This window comes from Jaminaea rosea (genome assembly GCF_003144245.1).
Source record: "Jaminaea rosea strain MCA 5214 unplaced genomic scaffold BDZ90scaffold_2, whole genome shotgun sequence".
NCBI lineage: Eukaryota > Fungi > Basidiomycota > Exobasidiomycetes > Microstromatales > Jaminaea > Jaminaea rosea.
This window is the reverse complement of record NW_020289976.1, coordinates 905,475-929,117: the sequence shown is the minus strand read 5'-3', so window position 1 is coordinate 929,117 and position 23,643 is coordinate 905,475. Positions and strand designations below refer to the sequence as shown.

The 23,643-nt window shown below is 58.3% G+C and overlaps 10 protein-coding genes across 10 annotated transcripts; 4 read left to right on the top strand and 6 right to left on the bottom strand.

Moving 5' to 3' along the window:
- Positions 1–114: 114 nt before the first annotated feature.
- On the bottom strand, positions 115–1,824 carry BDZ90DRAFT_230515 (hypothetical protein). The gene has a single exon (XM_025505495.1). It carries the CDS (start codon positions 1,750–1,752, stop codon positions 295–297), a length of 1,458 nt encoding a protein of 485 aa, XP_025364259.1. The 5' UTR covers positions 1,753–1,824; the 3' UTR covers positions 115–294.
- A 1,228-nt stretch (positions 1,825–3,052) lies between these two features.
- Positions 3,053–5,160, bottom strand: BDZ90DRAFT_277908 (hypothetical protein). Its single transcript, XM_025509046.1, has one exon. The coding sequence runs from the start codon at positions 5,065–5,067 to the stop codon at positions 3,292–3,294; it is 1,776 nt and encodes a 591-aa protein (XP_025364258.1). The 5' UTR covers positions 5,068–5,160; the 3' UTR covers positions 3,053–3,291.
- Positions 5,161–5,338: 178 nt separating this feature from the next.
- On the top strand, positions 5,339–8,666 carry BDZ90DRAFT_225927 (hypothetical protein; the record flags this gene model as incomplete). Its single annotated transcript, XM_025504684.1, has 3 exons — positions 5,339–7,666; positions 7,948–8,110; positions 8,422–8,666. The coding sequence occupies 3 exons, from the start codon at positions 5,339–5,341 to the stop codon at positions 8,664–8,666; spliced, it is 2,736 nt and encodes a 911-aa protein (XP_025364257.1).
- A 139-nt stretch (positions 8,667–8,805) lies between these two features.
- BDZ90DRAFT_116422 (hypothetical protein) lies at positions 8,806–9,502 on the top strand. Its single transcript, XM_025503254.1, has one exon. It carries the CDS (start codon positions 8,945–8,947, stop codon positions 9,404–9,406), a length of 462 nt encoding a protein of 153 aa, XP_025364256.1. The 5' UTR covers positions 8,806–8,944; the 3' UTR covers positions 9,407–9,502.
- BDZ90DRAFT_230512 (hypothetical protein) lies at positions 8,959–12,439 on the bottom strand. Its single transcript, XM_025505494.1, has 4 exons — positions 11,750–12,439; positions 11,051–11,687; positions 10,805–10,961; positions 8,959–10,725 (listed from the first exon to the last, which is right to left on the bottom strand). The coding sequence occupies exons 1-4, from the start codon at positions 12,302–12,304 to the stop codon at positions 9,459–9,461; spliced, it is 2,616 nt and encodes an 871-aa protein (XP_025364255.1). The 5' UTR covers positions 12,305–12,439; the 3' UTR covers positions 8,959–9,458.
- Positions 12,440–13,017: 578 nt separating this feature from the next.
- On the top strand, positions 13,018–15,237 carry BDZ90DRAFT_116400 (hypothetical protein). The gene has a single exon (XM_025503253.1). The coding sequence runs from the start codon at positions 13,197–13,199 to the stop codon at positions 15,147–15,149; it is 1,953 nt and encodes a 650-aa protein (XP_025364254.1). The 5' UTR covers positions 13,018–13,196; the 3' UTR covers positions 15,150–15,237.
- Positions 15,238–15,556: 319 nt separating this feature from the next.
- On the bottom strand, positions 15,557–16,322 carry BDZ90DRAFT_208656 (translocation protein; the record flags this gene model as incomplete). Its single annotated transcript, XM_025504018.1, has 2 exons — positions 15,557–15,871; positions 15,951–16,322. Coding segments are annotated over 2 exons (687 nt in total), but the record flags the coding sequence as incomplete, so codon positions are not given.
- A 1,924-nt stretch (positions 16,323–18,246) lies between these two features.
- BDZ90DRAFT_213531 (Pkinase-domain-containing protein) lies at positions 18,247–19,254 on the top strand (the record flags this gene model as incomplete). The annotated part of the gene is made up of 1 exon (XM_025504172.1): positions 18,247–19,254. A coding segment is annotated over one exon (1,008 nt), but the record flags the coding sequence as incomplete, so codon positions are not given.
- Positions 19,255–19,747: 493 nt separating this feature from the next.
- Positions 19,748–22,108, bottom strand: BDZ90DRAFT_116367 (hypothetical protein). Its single transcript, XM_025503252.1, has 2 exons — positions 21,353–22,108; positions 19,748–21,274 (listed from the first exon to the last, which is right to left on the bottom strand). The coding sequence occupies exons 1-2, from the start codon at positions 21,910–21,912 to the stop codon at positions 19,867–19,869; spliced, it is 1,968 nt and encodes a 655-aa protein (XP_025364251.1). The 5' UTR covers positions 21,913–22,108; the 3' UTR covers positions 19,748–19,866.
- BDZ90DRAFT_116356 (hypothetical protein) lies at positions 22,099–23,042 on the bottom strand. The gene has a single exon (XM_025503251.1). It carries the CDS (start codon positions 22,818–22,820, stop codon positions 22,284–22,286), a length of 537 nt encoding a protein of 178 aa, XP_025364250.1. The 5' UTR covers positions 22,821–23,042; the 3' UTR covers positions 22,099–22,283.
- Positions 23,043–23,643: the final 601 nt, after the last annotated feature.

The window sequence follows — 23,643 nt, the reverse complement described above, 5'->3', positions numbered from 1 at the left end:
GGAAAGGAGGAGGGCCGACGTTGCGCAGCGTCAGAGGAAGGCGCTGCAAGATGGTCAGCCGCTCATCAGCGTTGCAGCGCCCGGCTTGAGGCGGTGAGGCTGGTCAAGTCGGGGTCGGCAGTGGTGCATCGTCATTCGACGACTTGAAAGGGATCGCAGTGAAAGCCTGGGCTCGTCTATGTGTATTTATCTCTATGAATCGTCACCTGATCAAGTCTGCAGCGCGTCCTCGTAGCTATGGGGCTGTCATTCAGGTTTCGGTATAGGGTCGACACAGGCACAATGTCGTACAGCTCACAGGCCCTCGAGATCTTCGTCGTTATCCTGGCAGTCATCCCTACTGCGCCTCTTACGCTCCTCTTTGGCGTCATCGTGTGACTGCTCATCGATGTGGGACGGTACCTCGAAATCGTCAAACCCACCAGCAGCCGCATCGGCCCGGCGCTGCTTCTCTTCCTCTGTCATTTCCTCTAGCATCGGCGAGGCAAATGATCCTCTGCGGTTGCTGTTGCCGTTGCCGTGGTCGCTGCCCGCTACGTTCGAGGACATTGACTGTCCTCGACGATGCGAGGTGCGTTTGCGGTGCTCTCGATACGATGTCTTGCCTCCACTGCCTGTGCTGCTACTCGCCACCTCGCTGCTTGCGGCGGGGGTGGAGGCGTTGTGGTGGTGACGGGGCATGAGATACTTTGAGCGCCCTTCGCCTCCTGACGATGAAGAGCCTTGCGGCCAGCCTCGACGTCCAGTCCCGGAGCTCGATCCGTCGTGTGATGCGCTGCCGCCGCTGTGACTCGTGCCGCCCTTGCTTCTTTTGCGGCGAGAGCTGAGACCCAACCCGGCGATGTCGGCTTCGTCCTCTTCCTCTTCTGGCTCCTCTGCTGGCTGTGGTGGTCCTCGAGGCGTCTCGTCGGCGTCTTCTACGATGTGGCAAGTCTGGGAGACTGGTTGCTCTGAGTAATCGGGCCCCTGTCCTTCTTGATCATCAAAGTAGTAGTGATGGTGATGTACGACGCCTTGCTCGCCCGCATCCTCGTATTGGCCGCCGAGCTGCTCGCCAGGTAGGTCTTCGCCGTGGTCATCCACGTCTGCGATTCCGAAGCCTCCAGCAGCAGCCTCCGCCTCGGCCTCGATAGCCCTTCGTTTTGCCGCCTTTCTCTCTGCTCTGTGGCGAGCTCTGACGATGGCTGCCTCTTCCTCTTGGGCCAGCGCTGCTTCTTCTGCGGCCTGTTCAGCCGCTACATCCTCTGCGGGCGCCTCCTGCGGCATTGATACAGGGTCTCGTGCGAGTCTATGGATGGCTTCTTCGCCCAGGGATCCAGCATCGCTTTCTCCCCCCAATGACCCACCCGACGCCGAGCTGTCTGCGCTTTGGGACCTAGAGTGTCGGCGAGATGGTGGTGCCTGCTGTACACTACTTGCTGGTCTACCCCACAGCCCACACGCCAACAGCCGACTGGCAAAGTCACCCATGCCTAGCAGCCCGCTCTGCCTAGCCCGAGCTCGTGCTCTTCTACGAGCTTTGCTTGAGCGGCCATCCCGATCAGCGATGTTGGAGAGGAGGGAAATGGCGTCCGAGTCGTCGTAGGAGAGGAGGCGAGAGGTCTCATCGCCCTGTCGTTGCAGGAACGTGTGAAAGGATGGGGCCGAAGGGCCATCGTCTCGTCGAGATGAGGGCAGGCAAGCGGCAAAGGGCGCCATCAGCGTCGAGGTCATGGAGCGAGATTGCTCGATGCCATCTGGCCGTCGTGCCATGAGGCCTAGCGTGCAGGCAAGCTTGCGTGCGTGCGAAGGGAGTTGTTGGGTGGTGGTGGAGAGGAAAGAGCTGCGAGGCGAGTTCTCTCACGCGGGGTTCGCATTTTGGCTCGTGCAGCCGAGAGCAACACGCCGCGGCGTGGGCAAAGAAAGGCTCAAATCAAGGGATGAAGCTGAGAGATCATGACAGTGCAAAGTAGCGTTCCTCGCAGGATAGACAGACGATAGTGGACACACATACCCAGTCTGTGCCCTCGCACTGCACATCCTGCCTGCCTCACACCTGGAGCTTGCACCGCAAAGCATAGCACTCTAAGCTGCCTGCCGGAACCGCGCAGACATCGACGGCTCCCTCGTTCTGGGCCTTGACGTGATGTGCGTAGCTTGACATGCGGCGTAAGCTTGCCCAAAGGTGCACGGCCTGTCGGTGTTGGGTTCTATGTACAGCTGGCAGCGCACGCCGCAGTCGCTGTGGACACGAGACTTTGTCGACGCAGCAAATGAAGCGCGGTGGTGCTCAACTTCCTTCAGTGCTTAGCGCGGCGGAATGAGCTGATCACCGCATCGAAAGTCGTTCTTATCAACGTCCGTCATGCGACGCTACTCAGCTCGCCACAGCTGAGCTAGATGTCGCGCACTGTACACAAATGACAGTGATTGCGGCGCTCAGCTGTCCACCAGTAGGTGATGGTATGATCAAACTCGTGAGTCACTACTAGCTTTTGCTCACATCCTCGGGACACAGACCACAGCACGCAAAGGCGCAGCTCTCTCTCCGCCACATTAGCACTGCACTCTGCCTGCTGGTGCACCCATGAAGGCTGTTATGGGAACAAGACTCGCTATCGCGCGCTGCGGCAGGGTATCTCAGCTCCATGTCCGGGCAATCGGGCTCAATTCAATTGAAACTGCTTGAGCGCTGTGCACAGCAGCACCGTGAGCGCACCGCTGCTGGGAAAGCAAGCAAGCATTTGGCTCAACGCAGAGGATGAAGAGCCGAGGCCAATCCAAAAGGTCTCTGCAAAACTGAATTGAGAGGCGCTGCGGTGCGCAGCAGGGGAACATCATCGCTTCTTTGAGCCGACTGCCGTGCTTTGTGTAGCGCTGAGCGCTGGTTCTAGCTCTGTTACTACGCGGCGTTCGCCGCGCACTCCTTGTTGGAGCAAGCGAAAGGACGGCTGGTGGCGGCGCGCCCTGCAAAGTGCGTAACGCTGCGAGAGGCGCGCTCCAGCCCACGACCTTAACGCACATCAGCCAGTGCCCCAATCAGCAATCCAGAAAGAACAATCATGACAGATCTGTACATACGACATATATGGCCGCGAGCACATCAAATGCTGTAACAAGTCAGAACTTTTTCCCGACGGCAGCAAGCTTTGTCGTGACGCCGAGTAAATATCAATGGATGTATCATATGTACGCGTCCTGCAGAGCTGCGCTGCGCCTAAATTCGCGATCAAGAACTCGAGGGCGCACTCGGTACCTGCTGTGCTTTTGTGTTATGGTAAAAGTGGGCTCGCCCTTACTCGTTCTGCGCCGTCATGAAGCTCCACGTCTCGCCATCAATGCCAATGCATCGCGCACGGCGTCCCATCCAGTGTGCGCCCACCGCTGATCGCTGCGTCTTAGCCGCCACACTGCCCAGTCAACATCAACGTCCAGCTCTTGCCCCTCTGCAGCGCCTTGTAGGATGGGTAGTAAGGGTGCGAGCAGTAGCTGCGGTGTGACATACTGGTACGCTTCCGTGTCCTGCTTGGCGCGCTTACGTGCTGTGGAGTCATCGTGATCGTCGTCTGCGTCGTGTAGCGGCATTGACACGTCAGCCCACTGCGGCGCGCGAGATGACGCGAAATCCGCCTTGGAGAGCTGCGCGAGTAGCTTACGCTGGTGTCGCGTCCGCTTCACCTTTGCCGCCCACGACTCGCCGCACGGCGCTTGATGCCCGCCGTCGAAGGGCCAGGTCGCCTCCTCGTCCGCAATGGCGATGACGCCGTCCTGTATGAGTTGCCGGATGCACCACTCGAAGAGACGCCGTACCTTGTCTTGACGAGGCTCACGAGAGCTGGTTGCGTGCGAGGACGACGAGCGAGCGGGACGCGGCGCCGCCTTGGTATCTCGCTGGTTGAAGAGCTGCTCCACTACTCTGTCGGCGAGGTCGCAAAGGGATTTCACCCGCATAAGAAACGCCAGCGAGAAGGCTGGTGGTAGCGAGGAGATTTCGTCACCTTCAGCGGCCTGCCACCTTCGTTGGCAGTGGTCACGGAGGAATTTCTGGACGTAGAGGCGAAAAGCGTGCTGCGTGCACTGCGAGGCTTTGAGCTTGGACGGCGTACGTAGCTGGCGGACGCTCGTTGATGATGGTGGTGGCGGCGGGGTGAGCGCAGGCGTGGGTGCGTTTACTGGGTCCGGCCAGCGGGGTGCCCTGAACTCGCAAAGCTGCGACTCCTTCGTTGACGGGCTTATCGGTGGCCTCGTGCTCGCTCTGTTAGCCCTTGCCATTCGTTCACGCTCGCGTTCCGCCTTGGGTATCCGTCGAAAGGGCAGAAGCGTGTTATGTGCAACCTTGCGCTCTTTGCCATCGTCATCGTCGTCCTCGTCGTCATCGAGCCCGCCTAGACGTCTCAAATCGTAGCTGAAACGCTCCTCCAACCTTTCTCTCTCCTGCTCTCGGTGTGGCAGCTGAATGTGGATGACACCAAGAGCCTCGACAGGCGCATCAAAGGGCTTTGAGTACCTTTCGCTGAAGAGCCGGTGCGCTTCGAGATTGTGGCGCGCCTCTGCCGTTGGGTCGCCGTTGAGCAAGGCAGCATCGTGAGCGTCTAGTCCGACTCTGTAGCGGGGCCGTCGCTTGTCCGTCGACATGGGCTGCCTCCAGATCTTGCCAGTCACTCGCATCAGGTCGCCAACATTGAGGGTGGGCACGATCCGACTTGGCTGGGCTTCTAACGTCACTCTAGATGACGTGGGTCCATATCGAGCTCGCGCCGCCACCGCCGCTGGTATGTTGCGCTCATGTATGCTAACGTCGACAACGCAGCTCCCATCGTCCACAAGGTAATCCCATCGGTGATCCTTTTCAGATACGCCAACGATGATGCCGGCAATGGTTGCATATAGGCAGGGACGCTGCCCGTGTTGATAGATGGGCAGGCCAGCAGCAGCAGCATGTCCTCCGAATAGAGCGATATTGGCTAGATGAGTGTTCCTCAGCACGACGGCGTTGGATGGTCGATCTGCCCAGGTGTAAATCTGCGAGGCGACGTCTGGAGGAAATGCGCGGGTGGTTTCCGCCAGCGACGGCCTCGTTCTGATCATGAAGGGCGTAGCAGCATGTTTGATCACTGACGTTGGGACGGCCTCGCAAGGCAAGACGACGAAGAGAGATGGCGGCGAGAGAGAAAGGCAAGAAAGGCTCACTTCCTTTGTTAGAGCAACACGGCCTCGCAACAATGGCTGCAACGGCGCGGACTGAGCCATGTGGGACGCGGACTGAGATTTCCAAGTTGCACTTTGCTAGCTACTCTTGTTGCACTCTTTCTCAACACTGTTCACAGACATCCATCCTCCTCCACCTGCAACGCCGCCGATGGGCAAGAAGGGCAACTCGGCGGGCAAAGCAGCAGCAAAGGCAGCCAAGCGAGACAAGCAGGAGAAGCTAGCATCACGAAAGGCCAACAAGGATGACAAGAAGAAGAATGCTCGAGCACCTCCACCAACCACAAAGGCAAAGGGAAAAGGCAAGAAAGCTGCAGCTCCGGCAGAGGAAGAGGACCTCGATGCGCTGCTTAAGCAATTCGACAAAGAGTGGCAAGAGGCTCACGCAGTAAATGAAGAGACCGTAGGAGGTCCGCCCACGAGGAGAGCGAACGCCACTCTTACGCCTTGTCCTGGAGGCAACGATCTCTGGCTCTTTGGCGGAGAATACTTCGACGGCGATCGAGCTACCTTCTACGCAGACCTCTACCGATACACTCCCCCCACCACGCTTCCATCTCGCTCATTGATCACCCAAGAAGACGGTACCACAGCAGCAGACCCGTCATTATCATCGTCTTCGAATGCCGCCGCTGGCACTTGGCGCCTCTACTCGTCACCAAACCAGCCCGGTCCGCGTAGTGCCCACCAAGTCGTCGCAGATCCTCGCGCCGGTGGCTTGCTCTGGCTCTTCGGCGGCGAATTTGCTTCACCAAAGCAGACTTCATTCCATCACTATCGCGACCTCTGGGTCTTCTCCATAAGCTCAAAGACGTGGGAGCGCGTAGACACTAAGACGAGGCCCAGCGCCAGAAGTGGTCACCGCATGGCCCTCTGGCGTCAATACCTCGTCCTCTTTGGAGGCTTCGTCGATACAGGTGCTAGGACAACGTACCTTCAAGACTTGTGGCTCTTTGATACGAGTCAGTACAAATGGTTCGAGATTTCTCAGAATGATCTCAAGAGACCACCAGCCAGATCCGGCTTCTCCCTCATCTCTACGCCCGAAGGCGTCATACTTCATGGTGGTTACTGCAAGCGCTACGTCAAGGGCCAGAGAACGCAAGGTGTCGCCCTCGAGGACACCTGGATGCTCAAGCTCACACCGCAGGCCGATGGCTCACTCCTGCCAGCTAACACGGCCCAAGGCGGCAAGATCGAATGGGAGAAGAGGCGCAAAATAGGCTACGCACCTGGCGCTCGCTCTGGCTGTACCATGGCCCTGTGGGGAAACAAGAGCATGGGCGTCCTCTTTGGTGGCGTTATGGACCGCGAAGACGACGAGGAGAGCATGGAGAGCGTCCTCTTTAACGACTTGTTCGGCTACAACATCCCTGGCGCGGGGCGATGGATCTCGCTCAATCTTCGCAAAAAGAAGAAGCAACAGGCCGCGGGCGGGAAGAAGAAGAGGGAGAAGGCAGCAGCAGCCGCTGCTGCAGCTGCGGCCAAGACTGCAGAGATTGAGGCGCGAGAGCGTGAAAAGGAGGAAGAGGAGCGACAGCTCGAGCACGATGACAGTGACAGCGGCAGCGAAAGCGGGAGCGACAAGGACGGGGCTGAACGCGGCGAGCAAGGCCGAGAAGGGGAAGGCAGAGAAAAGACAACCGAGGTGCAAAATGGCACCATCACCGGCGCTGGCGGCGCCGCTAGAGCAGCGCCTGTCGTGGCGCCCGCAGACTTCGATGAAGACGACCCAGAGCTCACACGGCCCTACACGCGCTTCAACACCATGCTTGCAATCCAACGCAACACGCTCTACCTCTATGGCGGCATCCACGAGACGGCAGAGAGAGAGTATACACTCGACGATTTCCACGTCTTGCAGCTCGACAAGCTGGAGCGCTGGATCAGTCTGCGTGACTGCAAGATCGAGGGCCTCGAATGGAACGAGAGCGACGAGGAGAGCGAAGATGAAAATGACAGCGACGACAGTGAAAGTGAGTCATCCTCGTCAGACGAAGACGGAGGGGCGCAAGAGGGCGTCGAGGTGGCTTCTCTTCACTCCCACTCAGAAGACGAGGAGGCCGACGAGCAGCTTGACTCAGCGCAAGCTGAAGAGCGTCGTCGTGAGAGAGAGGCCATCAAGCGGAAAGCCAAGGCGGCCTGGGGCGTCGTCAAGGGTAGTGGAGCAGGCGCTGGATCGGAGGGCGAGGCGGTGAATAGCGAAGACCGCAAGTCGACGCCGAACCCTGGCGAGACGCTGCGCATGTTCTTTGATCGTACGCGCGACTTCTGGTCCAGCCGCGCTTTCGAGGTGACGCGAGGCGAGGCGAGGGGCAAGGAGATGAGGACAAAGGGCTTCGAGCTGGCAGAGGCGCGCTATGAGGAGTACAAGCCGGTACTGAGGGAGGTGGAGAAGATCCAGGCAGAGGCTGGGCTTGACGAAGCCGATATGAGGGCGGCGGCGCAGAGGGCAGCACATGGGCCCTTGGGTGGTGGCGTGGGTGTTGAAAGCAGAAATCGTAGATGATCGACACGTCGATGGAATGCAAAGCAGTTCAAAGTACCCAATCAGGACTCGTTGACTTCTGCGCTCGCCTCACGAAGGCTTCATTTCCCGGCGCCATCTATCCATCCATGTCTCCTCAGAGCCGCCACTGTAGCACACTGCATCAGCTCTCCGTAACACTTCACTGATTGCCTTCATGCTGTCGAGAAAGACGAGGATGTGCGATGAAGCGTCCTTGTTGCTGCTGATGCCTTGTTGCTGTGCGAGTGCAGTCGCAAAGGCAGCAGCTTGAGATGCGGGCAGAGGCTGTATCGGTCTGGCATCCTGGGAAGCCCATCTCAGGGACTGCCGTGGTAGTCAGCAATCAGTGTGAAGCCCTTGTCGGCCTCGACATTCGCACCTTGATCTTTTGGGCAACGTCGCACAGTCGCTCTTGTGCGTCATCCTGTGTCGCCGTAAGTAAGACTATACCTGGATAGCCGCGCTTGACCAGGCCAACGAGGGCAAGCTGCTTTGTCCAAGTTCGCAGATGGGCTTGCTTGGATTGTGCAAGGATATGATGCGTCGCAAAGAGATAATACCGAGCAGGAGTGGTCATGTCATGTCATGCCAGATGGTTTGAAGGGAAGGTAGAGAAACACGAAGCACGCACACACGCACGAGCCACTCTCTCATCCAAAGTCGCCCCCGGTCCGCCGGCGACCAACTTTGCTCGACGCCACACGCGGCTCTTGTTTCCGCTTCAGTTGTTCAGTTTCTTCCACTCCAAGACTTCCGTCAAGATGGTGCCCATGACGACGAGATTGCACCTGAGGCATGCATCATCGAGAGCAATACCTTTGCATCTCGCGGGACGTACATCTGTCTCATCCTCGTCACCATCATGCTGCCGCTTAGCATCAACGGCGTCGGATACGTCCAAGGCAGCTGCCCAGATGAAGCGCTTCTGGAAGCATGTGGCGCTTCACTCGGAGCCATCGTCCCATCATGAGATCAGGCTCGACAATCGCAGTCTTCACACACCAGATGGTCAGCTACTCAAAGTGCCCTGGAATAACAGCCTCCTCGCTACTCTGGTCGCACACGAATGGAATGAGCAGAGCAAAGTCATCAAGAGCCATGCCCTTCCCATGGTGAGACAATATGCATCTCGTTGACATCTGCTCATCGCAGAGACTGATCAAGACCTTTGGCCCATAGACATCCCTCGTTGCTCGCTCCATCGACGCCTTCTCATCCCCAGCCCCTCGTTCTCAAGCCATCAACGACATGCTCAAGTACGCCAACACCGATACCGTCTGCTTCCACGAGTCCGACCCCAAGGCTCTCGTTCGCCTTCAAGCAGAACACTGGGATCCGCTCCTCGACTGGGTCCAAGAACGCTTTGGCACTCGTCCCAGCGTCGCCTTTGACACTCTCGCAACTTCACAGCCGCCGAAGCTCATGGATGCGCTCAAGAGCCACCTCCACGAGCTCACACCCCTCGAGCTCGCCGCCCTCGAGAAGAGCCTGCACCTGACAAAGAGCATCTTCCTTTCATTGGCGCTCTTGCACGGCAGGATGACCGTTGCAGAGGCAATGGACGCTGCATGGGTCGAGACAAAGGCACAGATCGAGACGTGGGGCGAGGTAGAGGACAGTCACGATGTGGGATGGGCAGAGCTCGGCAGGGAGCTCGGTGCGGTCAGGATGGCAGCTGTGCGTAGCGATGAGACGAAGTCGTCAGCATGATAAGGGTGGCACAATGAGTATCACATTGCCGCTCCGCCTTGCGTTGAATGTGCTACGACGTCGGGATGACCTGCCATAGGAAGACGAGGTCTGCAAACTCATCGTCGCTCAACTCGTCCCCAATGGCCGCTTCGCAAATCTTCAGGCTAGTCTTTGCCCTCCAACTCTTCTCTGCCGCCTTCCTCAGAGCCATCATGACAGCCTCCATGCTGCTCGTCGCCTGCGCAGCCGCCTCATTTTGCCAGAAGCGCCTGAGCATCCTCGCCTTGACGTCGAGAACTCGTACGAGGACGAGCCAGCAGATGAAAGTCTGAGTGTGGAGGAGCGAAAGATCAAAAGATGAGGCCAGGAGTAGATGGACGGTGCGCATCATCGTCTCGGCAGCTCCTTCGATGGGGCCGCGCCCGTACTCGGACTGCGCATTCAATCCCGCGCCTACGAAATGCTGATGAAGTGTGATGCGTGCGACGCAAGTATTTGCCTCTGCTACGATCCAGTCGACATCGACGCCTTGACGCTTGGGGAATGATTTGAAAAAGTCGCGAATGCTGCTGTCGACGTCTAGGAGCTCCTGCGGCGGTTGAGGCAAGCGCTGCAGCTCGGGCCCACGTCGACTGGTGATGGTACGCGCCTTCTTGAGAAGACAGGCGCTCTTGACGTGCAGGCAGAATGTGTCGGTGTGACCTCGGCGGAAGAGGTCGGCGCCGCTCTTGAGCGTCTGGTCGCTCAGGCGTAGCTGCGTCTCGTCGGCGACGTCGTCCATGAGCACCGGTAGCGAAGTAGTGATCTGCTCCTTCTCGTCGGCAAGGCAAGGCTCGTAGAATTTTGGAGGGCCTCCGCCATAGATGTCGATGATGTACACGTGCCAGAGGGCGATTCTCTGCTCATACTCGATGATGGAGCTCGTGGGCAATTCGATGATGGCCCGGTTCCACGAAGCGTGACTGCGATCGTTGGGCATCTTGTCGAAGCCAGCAGGCGCCAGCGAGCGGACGATCAAAGAGGCAATGAAGAAACACTCCATGATGCGACATCGATCGAAGAGGCACCAAAAGATGAGGATGCCTGCCTGTAGCCACTCGAGAGGTCGTTGATTCTGCGTGAGGAGGGCGACTTCGACCTCGCGTCGGGCCTTGCCAAGGTGGAATTCGCCAAAAGAAATGCCACGTCCAGCACGTTCGAGCTCGGGACGAGGCGTCTCAAAGGGGTTTGAGAGACCTACGAAGCCACGGCCCATGGCTTCCAGGTCCGAGGCCGAGACAGGCTGACCATCGCCCCCAGTCATGGAGCCGTTTGGGCCTGCGCGTGGGTCTGTCTCCCTGCGAAGAGTAAGGAGAGGCAAGAATCATCAATCAGCTGCTGCATAGGCATTGCGCCCCATGCAGGCACACTGCTCACCTCATTTTGGGTAGGAGTGGTGAAAAGGGCTCAGCGGCAGCCAGGATTGCGTGTATGAGCGAAGAGTGTGGGCGAAGAGGGTGATTAGGGGGAAGCATCAAGCGAGCCATCATCGTCGGCTTGCAGAAAAGATGGCGACAGGGGTGTTTGGCAAAGACTGCGGGACAGGCGGAACAGGCGCGTCAAGGAAAGAGAGGTCAGCAAAGCGGGTCAAGTGTGGGCATTGTTACACCATGAATGGCTCACAGAGCTCGGCCATATGCCTGATCGTGTTAGGAGTAGGGAGATCGGGACTGATCTCTGGCCAAATCTGGCGCAGTAACAGGTCGACCTGGGGGAGATCGGCATCGGACTGGTTTGGCGCATCGGTACCATCCGTCGACGTGACGCCATGGTTTGATGCAACCATGTGATCGACTAGATTATTGAGATTCATTCCTGGATGACTAAAGTCTTGTCCTTCTGAGCGATGACTGTTGCCCGAAGAATAGAAGCGGCGGACCCTTGATGGCCCGCCCGAGGACGATGATTGTACCTCGATGACGAGCCTTTGAGTCTTTGAGTCGGACGGTGCTTCATCTTCATGCGATGCAAGCGAGGGACCAGAATGGGAGCTAGCGCTAGTTTGCCCGTCGTCATCTACGCCGTAGCCACTCTTGTCTGAGGGGGGCGTCCTCTTCTGCTTCTTTGTCGGGCGAGTGGGAGGTGAGGCGGCTGCTGCTGCTGCTGAGGAGGAGGAGGGGCCGCCTGGCTGAGCGGACTCGTCATCTGGGTAGGTGCAAGGGCCGGGTGGCACCTCTGCAGTCAAGGCATGACCTCGAGCTGCTCTGGCTTGAGATCGAGAGCATGCTCCACAGATTGGTCTGACGGCATCGCAGCGAGTCTGTGAAAGCTAGGTCAGTGTATGCGTATGGAATGGCAGCCTCTCTCGTCGCCGCGACAGACCTTTCGTCTTTTGCAGGTGAGGCAAGCTTGCTGCTTTTTGAGGTGAGGTTGGGCAGGAGCTTTTGATCCGAGTGCTGCAGGTGCTGTATCATTCGGAGTAGAGGTAGCTGCTCCCTGTGACTCGCTCTGTCGCCTGTCAATTGGCCCTTGGTGATCCGACAGAGCAGGCGAGCCAGCAGGCGGTGTGATGGGCGCGAGCTGGAACCCAGGAGGAGCGCTGATGTGGTAATTGTGAAGGCCACTCTGCCCAGATGAGGGTACAAGGGTAGGTGGGTGCATAGATGATGATGACGACGATGACGATGACGAGATCGAGTCGCGTGCAATTGGCGCTGGCTGGAAATAGTGATAACGTTCTTGGCCGAGGGGAGAGTCAAGAGAGCCAAAGTGATGACCACTCGGCCCTGATTGCCTGCGAGAAGGTCCAGAGGCGCTGCTGCCCCTGGGCAGCGAGGCGAGGAGGGGATCGTCTTCGAGTCGCTGAGCATCGTCGTCGTATGGATGGCTTGGCTGCTGCAGAGCCACTATAGGCAGATTGTGATTTGACGGCTCCATGCTGATGCGGGCCGACGGACGACGTGGTATCAAGAGGAGGAGGAGAGGTGAGCGAAAAGAATGGTGGTACCTTGTCCCGTGTTCAAGACCCTCGGCATTGGTCAAGAAACGTCGATAGCGGATGCGGGGTTGACGTCAAGGAGGGTGTGAGATGCGGAGCTCAAGAGGGGGGACCCGGCTGTGGACTGCCTCGTCTGCCCATGCATGCATGCACGAGCAAAGATGGTTGGGCAGCGAAGCGACGGCTTTCAGGCATCTCAATCCCTCTCTCCCTTTCAAGGCTGGCGTGGCGTGGCGCGCAATGGGCGTGGTAGCATTCAAGACGTCGGACAATCTGGATTCTCGCGGCCAAGGTCCGTCATCATTGTATTCTTCTCTGCTGAACAAGGGGTCGTTGACGCTTGTAGAGTGTGGCCGGAAATGAATCGATGGCGGCTGACCCGCACGCAGGCAACGCTCCACTGCCTTGTGGGAGGCCAGGGGCATGGACGAGGAAAGTCATCTTTCGGATGCAATGAAACTGTTACTGCCTAGAGAATGGACAATGGCCAACTCCTTGCCTTCCTTCTAATCACTTCGTCAACTCGTAGCCGCCCGCTTGCTACCTCGCTACCTCGTTACCTCGCCAATCAACTGAGGCCCCACGCTGGCTTCGTCAATCCTTGGACACTCGCGGGAGACTGCCTCGTACAAACCCGCATTGGTCTCAATCGCCGTCATTAGTGGTGGTAGTACGGACGCAAAGGATGTCACCGTCGACTGACGCAGCCATTGGAGCCATTCGGTGCTGAGGTGGTGTTGTACCTCCAAGCTTTTGCTCGCCCCCAGCCAGGTCACGGCACCACCTGAACATATCGATTCGCCTTCTTTTGGTCATCATTCCCTCGCCATCATGTCCGAGACGTACAGATCGCCAGACAACAGCCGCAAATTGGATCAAAGTTGGATCTTGATCGACGACGATCAGCAACAGATCAAGGCGGCCTCGACGGAGCATCGTCACTCGTTGTCGTCCAAGGATGCATATATGGCCGTCAGTCAACCTCTCGATGTCGCCGTCTGCCACAAAGATGTGCAGCGCCGTGCCAACAGACATCGATCCATCTCGTCACCCGTCGCCCTGGTAGGCCTCGAGCCAGAATCTCGCTGGTCCATTTCGACGTCGAGCTCAGACTCAAAGGCAAAGAGGAGTGCCACCCAACACAGCGGAACAGTCGGCATCGATGAGCCGCTCCAGGGCGATGTTGCGAGTGATGCACCATCAACGGCAGTACTTCACTGCATCGCTCTCAACGACGAGCCTAGCTCATCGACGGCACTGTCTAGTTCCCTCGCTTCATATGTGCATCTCTCAGTACCGCCAGGAAGAGCGCTCCAAGGCAGCAATCCTCCCTCGCCCACTCCAGTACAGACCGCTTCTCCCTGCACGACGCCCGATCAGTCTATCAGCGCTTCTTCGCATTCGTCTCACAGTCTACTACCTGCTTCTATCTCGGACGAGAGTCAACCCAACCCGCCTCGCGCTGAAGCGGCTCGTGCTCAAGTGCAAGATCGAGCTCGCAGGCTCAAGCAGAGTACCAGCGCAAGCTATCGTCAGCGAATGGCTAGCGGCTCGTCGAAGGCATCACGAGGTGCTACGGCCAGCATGAAAGAGATGGAGGAGATTCTCAGTGGGCCATGGATGTCAGACTCGAGCGACGAGGATGACCATCGCTCGCGACAGTTGGAAGCCTCGTCATCGAATTGCAGTCACAACAATGGCAATGCGCTTCCATCCGCTGCTAAGCTCAAGGACCGCACCTTCTTTATGCAGGGCATCGCCATAGGTGGCAGCGGCGCTCTACAGAAGGCCAACAAGAGGCCAACCAACATTGCCTACCTGCATCGTCATCACCGCTGGCCGTCCACCAGCAGCAGCGCTGGGAGCAATTCCTTGTCCGCTAGCATGTCTCAGGCATCACTCTCATCATCTTCTCAAGCCGCAGTGGGACATCGAAGCCATGCACGCAATGGCTCAACATCGTCCTCACCATTGTCACCGAGGGCACACAGCGCTGGACGTACAGTGAGCACGGAGCGAACATGGCTTCCGTCATCGCCTTCGCCTAGCTACTCGTCGTCCCTGACTGGCGCCGCCGCTCTCGGCTCAACCCTAGCAACGTCTGTCATCCCGGTCCCAGGGTCGACGCAGCTCTTACGGTACAGAGAAGAATCGTGCACCGCTAGTCTGAGCCAGCCGAAGTCCTCTCTCACATCATCCAGGCTTCAGCATGCCAGCAGTCACCCCACGCTTTCCGAGGCAGGAGGCGAGCGAGCAGGGGTCTCTATCAAGGAGCAAGCTCAAGCTGAGAACGGCAGCGAAGGGGGAACTCACGTCCTGCAGTCAATCGCAGCAGGCCTGTCGAAAAGGCTGCGGAGATGGAAGAGGGGCAACGAGGGAAAGGAGGTGAGAAAAGGTCGTCTGCTCGCAGTCAAGAGGACTTCAACAGATGGCAGCAGGCTTCGGACGGCAGCGCCAATGATCATCACAGAAAGCCTCACAACGGTAGAAGATGCATCGCCGGCTGCATCGACTACGCCAACGGGTCCTCGCCTGAACTCTCCTCCTCACAGACTCTTTGGACCACAGCCCTTCTCCAACCGATCGATGCCAACGCTCTCTTTTATGGGAACAACGTCGCTAGATGACGTAACTCCATCACCGACGGTGTCCTCTCGAGCCGACCGGCCGGCGTCCCCGCTAGGGTTGACCCGAGATCTTCAGCTCGAGGACAGAGGAGCAGGCTTTTGGCGGCCACGACGGCCTACGCTGAGGAGGAAGGAGGATCATCATCTGGCCTGTTGAACAGGTACACCCACGGTCATTGTCCTCCATCGTTCTGGTGTGCCTGCGCATACGTGCTCATCTATATGCGTCACTGTCAATTGAAGCTTCAGAGTATCCCTCGCTGTCAATCTACTGGCCCACGAGACTGCTAATCGCTGTCCTCTATGTAGCATGTCATCAGACCTTGCCTACCCTCAGTCGAGATCCGCCAGCCCATCGCTCTCCCTTTGAGGCTTGACAGGAGGTGCTGACGGCGCCGACTGCTGAGATGGTGCTGCAGTAGCGGCAGCAGATGGCTTGTCCGCGCTTGCCGCCGTACCAGCTGATGGCGTGGAACTCGCTTGCGAGTCGCCCGTTGATGCTGCTGCCTCGTTCTTGGATGCCGTTGCCGCCGATGCTGGCCCCTTGGGTGGCTTTGCTGCCTTCTTTGGAGGCGGAGGCAAGTCCCATTCCCACAGAGGAATGAAGGAGTCGACGAAGCCGACATCAGCAAAGAGATTGGGGAAGAGCCAGAAGCCCTTGCCGATGATGGCGCTACCTGCCCAGAGAATGAGTCGGATGATGGCGAGGATAAAGAATGCTCCAATGAGGCCGAGTAGACCAATTGAGAGGTACCAGACGCCCAACCGCATCATGGGTGGCCATAGGGGAAACATGACGCCAGCGAGGAGAAGGGCGACCATGCCGAGGCCCATGAGTTGGAGTCGTAGCTGCGAGCCTTCGTAAAACCAAGCAAAGTGCTGCGCAGGGGGAGGATTCCAGGGTCAGGTGCGAATCAGCTTCTGCATATAGTCTGAAATGCTAAGTAGCGCCACGCACCATCTCCTTCTTGAACATCTGCTGCTGTACAATCTTGAGCTCCCTCATTCTCTCCGTTGTGGCCCCATCTGGCTTCTTTGTTCCGCCGACCTGGTTTCCCCTCTCGACGCGCAGGAAAAAGGCGAATGGCAGTGTACCATGCAATATCTGCTCTGCCTCCTCTTGAGTCTTTGGTACGGGAAGAGGAGGCTTGTTCTTCGCTGCTAGCTTGGCATAGGCTGGCGAAAGGAGGGCAGCGACAGCTCGAGTGCCGTGGAAGTAAGGGTAGCGAGTGCCGCCGAGGATGCCATTCCTGAGCGGGATCTGTGACGATGAACGGAGGAAGTTGACGATGGCCCTTGCCTCTGGTGGGGCATTGGCCTGCTGCTCCATCTGTGCTGCTGCTGCTGCTGCTGCTGCTGCTGCTGCTGCTAACAAGGACGAGGGTGGATTGATGAGAGCAAACTCAAGGAAGGACAAACGTCTCTGTCCCGACAGAGTCGCCCTTCTGCTTCGACGTCGACGTGTGCACTGGCCGCCGCCCCGCGCGTTCCGTCCTGAGCGCTCGACCGTTGGTTGCATCTGCACTTTGGCTTTCCGTCGTCGACTCCTCCTCGTATTGTCTTGCCTTTCATCCAAGGCTGCTGCTGCTGTTGCTGCTGCTCCAGGAGCCATGGCTGGCCGACCTCGATCACCTCGTCATCGCGAGTATCCGTCTTATGAACACGACGGCAGATACACCAGCTCCTCATCAAAGTCACGCCCAGAGACCAGGATGATGGACATCGACGATGACGGCGACGTCGATGCCATGCGAGGGAGCGACAGCCACCAATCTTCTCATTATCGACATCGACATCAGCAAGGCGGCCACCATCATCATCATCATCGTCATCATAACCAGCGAACACGCGAAGACTACGACGACTATCGACGACGACAAAGTCACAATCGATCAGATCGACAAGGGCGTGACGACGGACATCGCCGCTCACCAGATCGATGGTATCCTACCTCGTCCTCAGCTACCCATGATCGTGAATCTCGTCCACGTCGCGACTCTCGTGACTACTGGACACCCACATCGGCATCATCTGAGCGGCAACGGGAGAGGAATCGAGACTCCCATCACTCCTCTGCGTCAAGGGACGACGAAAGCCGCCGCAGACGACCCTCGCCCTCGCGCGTACCGTCATCTCCGTCACGTAGGCATAGCATCGATGAGGAAGCGCCGCGGAGCCGAAATGACCAACATCGCCACAGCAGAGATGACAAAGAAGCCACCGATTCGCGGCGACGCAGCCGCGAGAGATCTACTTCTTCATCACAGCCAAAGAGGCGAGAGCTCTTGCCCGATCGACCGTCGGAGTCGTCATCTTCGTCCTCGGGACTTTCTATTAAGGGCTCTTCCAAATCGAGCATGTCCATCAAGGGTGCCAGCAGTAACACCGACGCATACAGCCAACCGGAATTCGCATCTCCACCTCCAGAGAAGCCTTTGAGGCAAGGTCCCAATCGTGTCTTCGACGTTGCCATGTCCAGTCTCGCCTCGGCCTCGACCCTTGACCGCGCTGACGTTACGTCCCCGCCGCGTGGAAGGAAGTCAATTCATCATGGACACGAGAGACGCGATGGTGAACGGCAGTCTCCGCAGGAGCAGCCGCTCAAAGAGGAGCAAAGTCGACATGGGAGCGGGACCAAAGATGATAGAGAGGTCAAGCATGAGAGTCGTCGCAGCCCACCATCGCCAGATGCTAGTGGCAGTAGGTCCTCCAGCCCGCCAAAGAAGATGCAACGTAAGCTTCTCGACAAGGACGCCATTACCAATGGCTCCAACGGCAAGGAAGCACATCCAAGCGATACTGCGGCCGCTCGGCCGTCCGAGAAGCCACACGAGCAGGCAAAGACGAGCAAAATGCCAGACTTGCAGCCGTCAGAGCCCTCTGCGCAGTCTCTCATGGCGCCACCGATGGATGATCAGGACTCACGTGGCAGCCCAGCGAAGAGTACAGTACAACCAATCGCGGCGCTCGCCGAGGTCAAGCCGCCACCAGTAGCAGAGTCATCTCAGAATAGCGAGGTTTTGCCCCCTCCCCCGATCAGCAACAAGACTCTCACCCCGCCGCCACCAGCTGAGGAGCCCCCTCCCGCCGAAGTGGCGCCTACCCCGCCGCCTCCTCAGCTGCAATCATATAGCACTGCCGCCGAGCGACGTCTGGCGATCCGATCGCGACTCAAGCCACTCGCCGAACGTACCTTCGTTGGGAGCAGCCAAACCTCGGCGTACCGCAAAGTCGACGATAGTGAGGGTGGACTACTAGGCGTGGGCACCTTTGGCGAAGTGTCACGAGCTCGCCACATCGAGACGGGCGCAGACGTCGCGCTCAAGAAGATCAAATTTCAAGCCAATGACGCCTCCAATGGAATGCCCATCACAGCCATTCGCGAGATCAAGCTGCTCAAGAGACTTGCACACCCCAATGTGTGTCCCGTCATTGACATGGTCTATGAACCAGCAAGCTCGCCAACAGGGGCAGGGACAGTCTACATGGTCCTGCCCTACATGCAGCACGATCTCAATGGCCTCCTCGAGCGGCTCGACAGCGAAGACAAGCCCTTTACTCCGGCCCAAATCAAGCTCTACATGAAGCAGCTTCTCGAAGGTACCCTTTATCTGCATCAGAACAAAATCTTGCACCGAGACATTAAGGCGGCCAACATCCTCATCTCCAATGACGGCTCGTTGCGCATTGCAGACTTCGGCTTGGCTAGAGCCTACCATGACCCGGGAGACGACACGCAAGGGGGCATACCCGCGTGGAAGATGGACGCCCGCACAGGTCAGTCGGGTTGGAAGGGCGGAGACGTAAATTACACAGGCATGGTCGTCACTCGATGGTACCGCCCGCCAGAATTGCTCGCCGGAGAGCGCAAGTACGGACCCGCCGTTGACATGTGGGGCATGGGCTGTCTGCTGGCCGAGATGATCTTGCGCCGCCCCCTGTTCAAAGGCTCGTGCGAAGTCAACCAGCTCGAGCTCATCGCCGATCTCTGCGGCTCACCGGATGATGCTACTTACCCAGGCTGGACCTCTCTGCCCGGCGTCAAGAACTTCGACCACAACGGCAAGAGCACAGACGAGCGCGGTCGCGTCGACTTTGGTCGCAAGCGCCGAATGGTCAGAGAACGCTTCCAAGGCATGGTACGCACAGAGCTGGCAGACCTCATTGACAAGCTGCTCATCCTCGATCCACGTCAACGTCTCACGGCGGAGGGTGCGCTCCGTCACCCTTGGTTCGATGTCGAGCCCCTGCCTGCCGACCCGGCGAGTCTGCCTCAGTATCCAGAGAGTAGGGAGTCAACAAAAGTCGGACGTCCCGCGGTGAGGCCAACTCAGGGCGTCGCCGGTTCGGCGGTGCCGTCGCAGCAACCGCATTCTCAGCAGGGAAGGCCACCGTACGTTCCAGGTGGGTTTCACGGCGCCGGCCCGGCGATGATGCAGGCTCCGCCGCCGTCAGGCCCAATCTTCAACGGGCAGCAGCCGCCGAGGGGACCCGCAGCAGGAGGCATGATGCCCTATGGTCCTCCTGGTGGCATGCACGGAGGTCCTGGCCCGCGCCCGCCCTTCAATCCCTACGCGCAGCACAACAACCCGTACGCAGGTGGTGCAATGGGAGGGCCGGGAGGCATGAGGCGGTGAGGAGTAGGCTAGTGATGATGATGCCAATTTTAAGCCTTCAAGACCGCAGGCTCGATCCTAGACTGAGGTAACGCATCTTCACATTGCTTGTACACTTTGGCTTTTATTGCATTGCTCACCCTTTGGAGATGAACGGCGACGCGTGGACACATGGTCGACTGCATTTGCGCCGAAGCTTTCGATCCTCGCTTCCCTGGTCTCAGAAGAAAGACTTGGCGCGCACGAGGGCAAAGCGCCTTAAGCGTCCTGTATCCACGACTGGATGGTTCCCTTCCTGGACCCGACTTTCCGCCAAGGATTCAGGTCGACACGCAGTGGGCAAGGCCGCAGAACTTCTGCTAGTGAAAGCTTCTGGTCGCCATTCATGAAGAGAGGCCTGTCCCAGAAGGCCATCTGCTCCGGGCCGAGTGCCGATGCTGCTACTGTGCCTGCATCACGAGTCGCAACGTCGATGCGTACAGGTAGGATCTCCTCGCCATCATCGCCAAAGACTCGCGGCCCAGGAGAGTCGAAGCGACGGAGGGGTCGAGGCGGCAGCGATGGTAGCTGTGGCGAGGCATTCTTCGGCTTGTCATCGAGGGCGGGGACCGGTCGACAAATCAAGCCGTCGATCCCCTTGGCGACTAGCTCGCGACGCTGCTGCTCAACAAGCTCTGCGAGTTCGCTTGGGAGTCTCGCTACGCGCTGGCCTTGCACAGCGTCAAAAGTGAGGTGCTCCCGAAAGGCGTCAGCCCACGTCAAAATCGTGACGCTCTCGAGCCTTGTCCTTGGACTGCCCGGCACATCCGACTCCGGCCGCCACGCTCTGAGGATCTCGAGCGCTTGTTCGAATCTCCACGCCTCTCTCCTGCCGTGATAGGTATCCGACCATCTCGTCTGCGACTGCTCTACGTCATCCGAGTCTTCCGTGTCGGCTGCCACAGCATTGATCGGGTGCGCGTCGCGACATATCCAGCGAAAGAAGATGCGTAGCCTCTGCAACAGCGACGGAGGCTCCTCAATCTGGTATCGCAGCAGACGAATAGTGAGGCGTTTGAGGCGCGGTACAATGCTGCGTAGCTCACTAGCCTCTTCGGCTGAGAGGGCGAAGCAGGAGATCTCGAGGTCTTCGAGGTCCTCAAAGATGGGCAGATCCAAGAAGCGTACCATGGCGAGCTCCGTGCGCAAGGACGTGATGCGCGGCCCGCAGTCGAGGTAGTTATCGTAGCTGCCACGATAGAGGGCGGCCATGCCATGCACGTCGAGGGATAGCTGGCGCACTTCCGTCGAAGCGATGAGGACATGTTTGAGGAAGAAGCCGATGATCAATGGATTGGCCATGGGCATTGACATGCAGCCCGTTCTCCTATCAAAGATGTCGGCCGCTACTGTAAGGCGATTGACATGTTTTGCGAGGGAAGGATAGGTTGTGAGAAGGCTCGAGAGACGAACGAGCTGCCTCTCGGTAGTGATGGTGAGAGATGAGTAGAAGCGAGGCTGCAAAGCTCGGTGATACCCAGACGAGACCATCAGTGGGGTGAAGTTCAGGCGATGAGCCGTGGTGGGACAGTCTTCGCATGCTAGCTTGAGAATCTTGAGCACAAGCTCGCTAGGTAGACCAGCGAAAGGGCTGGGGTTGGGCCGAAGCTTGATGCCAGCAAGAACTCTACGAGGTCGAAAGTGGGGCAATAGGCACGCGTCAGCTTGAGCTACGATACCGCATCCAGGCAGAGCGAGTGCTCACCTAGCTTCAAGCCAGAGGATCCTGCATGCCTTGCGAATTCTCAGAGCTGAACCGATGCTTATCAGTTGGACGATGGTGAGAAGTATCTTCGTCCACTCCATTGCGAAGACGAAGGTGGCGCAGGCGTCGCGGACCATCGCCTGGAAGACGGCAACGACAATGACCCAGATGATGAAGCCGACGAGCTTGGTATTGTCGACATAGCATTGCAGCGTAGCCACGAGGCCAGACTTGTCTTTGGTATCTGCAGTGCTCATGCCGGTGAGCCACGGAGGATAAGAGGTTGTGGTCAGGAGGAGAAAAGACGCACTCGGTGCCGTCCAAAAGGAGGCAGCTCGGAGGCAGCTCGTTACGGTTGCCGGGTGGCGTACAATGACAAGGCCGAGACCCGGAGACGCCAAACACACAGTCGCAAGGTCTGACATGAAGCTCCTAAAGACGCGGTTTGACTTGGTCTCACTGAGAGCCACGGGCTGGACCTGCTGTACGCCCGCGGCTACGGGTGCGAGACGCGCATCTGATGTCACGCATAGAATGAGTGAGACGCATGAAAGAGACATCGTATCGGATTCAAAATCAAATGAGATGAGACGGACGCAACACCATGAGAGTCGAAGGGCCCGTTCTTGGTGGACAGAGACAAGAGGAAGACATCAGACGACTTGATTGGACTTGTGCCGGGGCGTGAAAGCACGTGAGAAATTTGGATCGAATCCGAGATCGATTCGGGTGTTTGCAGAAGCCGTGGCCGACAGCCATAGGGCATAGAGATATCCAAGGACGGCGAGCAGTGCGCCAGCATATCCTTGATCGAGTGAGACCGCGAGTTGTTTGTGCGTCCTCGTGCGGCCGAGACAGCGTCTGTTGCTGACGGGGCCAAATTTTGACTGATCCGAGTGCGTTATCTTGGTCTGCGCAAGAAGTTCGCCAGCTACATTCTCGCGGACTGGTAGTCATTGTCCTCCTCTCGGCGCGGAGCATTGACGTGCAAGGTGACGATCATGCCTGCAATGCCGAGTCCGATGGCTACGATGGCGGGGACGAGAATGCCGGCGATCTTGATGTAGCGGTCCTCCTGGGGAGTGATGCCGCTGGTGTTGGTCGTAGCTGCCGGCGGAGGAGGGCACGCAGATGCGGACGTTGTCGCCGCACTCGGCTGCGCAGCCTTGCTGCTCCCGGCCCCTGCTCCCTCTACAACATTGCCCGCCTGCCAGTCATCGGGTGCTATGGCTTGGCCTGTCCCGCCGCCGCCAATGGAGAAGGGCGACGAGGGAATCTGAGCACTGGGCGCAGCTCGAGGAACAAAGGCTTCGACGATGGTATCAGGCGCATCTAGTACCTCGCCGGCTTTGTCCGGCCCAATGTCGACGGCACGTACAGCGATGACGGTGAGGAGGATGAAGAGGACATGAATGGCAGCGCCGTGGCTGAGCGAGCCGAACGCGGAAGGGCAGAGACAGAGAGTCATAGTGTCATTCAGGCTCTGAGATTCATTCTAGTGGATGGATGGCACGAGAGGCACTCACTCTGCGATCCCGATTTGCATGATGGCAGCACGAGAGGTGATGAAGCTACAACGATGTAGAGCAGCAAATTCGATGCTGAGGGCGACGGCAGCGACGGCGGCTGTTAGCGGGAAGGAAGACGAGGCGTGGGGTGTTTGCAGGATGGTAGGAAGAGAAGAGGATGGATGCAGCAACTTCGACTGCTTAAGAAGGCTTACGCCGACGACTGAGCGCTGCGATGGCGGACTGAGGAACGCGTCTTCGTCGATGAACAAGCTCTCCTGCCCGAGGGTAGAGGCAGTGATGAGCTAACTTAGCTCCACGAGAGGACCTGAAGCTCGATTGATCATGGCAGCTATTCGGCCCTGGCTGCCGCGGAGCCATTGATGAGCCCTTTGCTCAGGCGATGAGGGGAAAAGCCGGACGGAGGAACCTGGGTCCTTCAGCGAAGCTAGGCGGCGGATTCAGCCGCCAGCGGATGATGTGCCATCCGCTTGTGAGGGCAGGTAAAAAAAGGCAGTGCAGTGCAAGCCGGGCGGAATCGGTGAGTATGCCTCGAGTCAACTTCGTCTATGCAAGAGCTTTTGTCGCCCTACTCTCTCAAGGTAGGAAAGGGAAGTGGACGCGTACGAGCTTCAACTCCTCTCCTCTTTCCGTCCGCCTCGCGATTCCAGACCCCGCCCGCACGCACGCACCCTCGGTCGCTCGTGTTGGACTCACAGCCACGAAGGGGCAGCGGAAGTGGCCGTCCATGGCGTCGACGAGCCCAAATCGATGCTGAGCTCG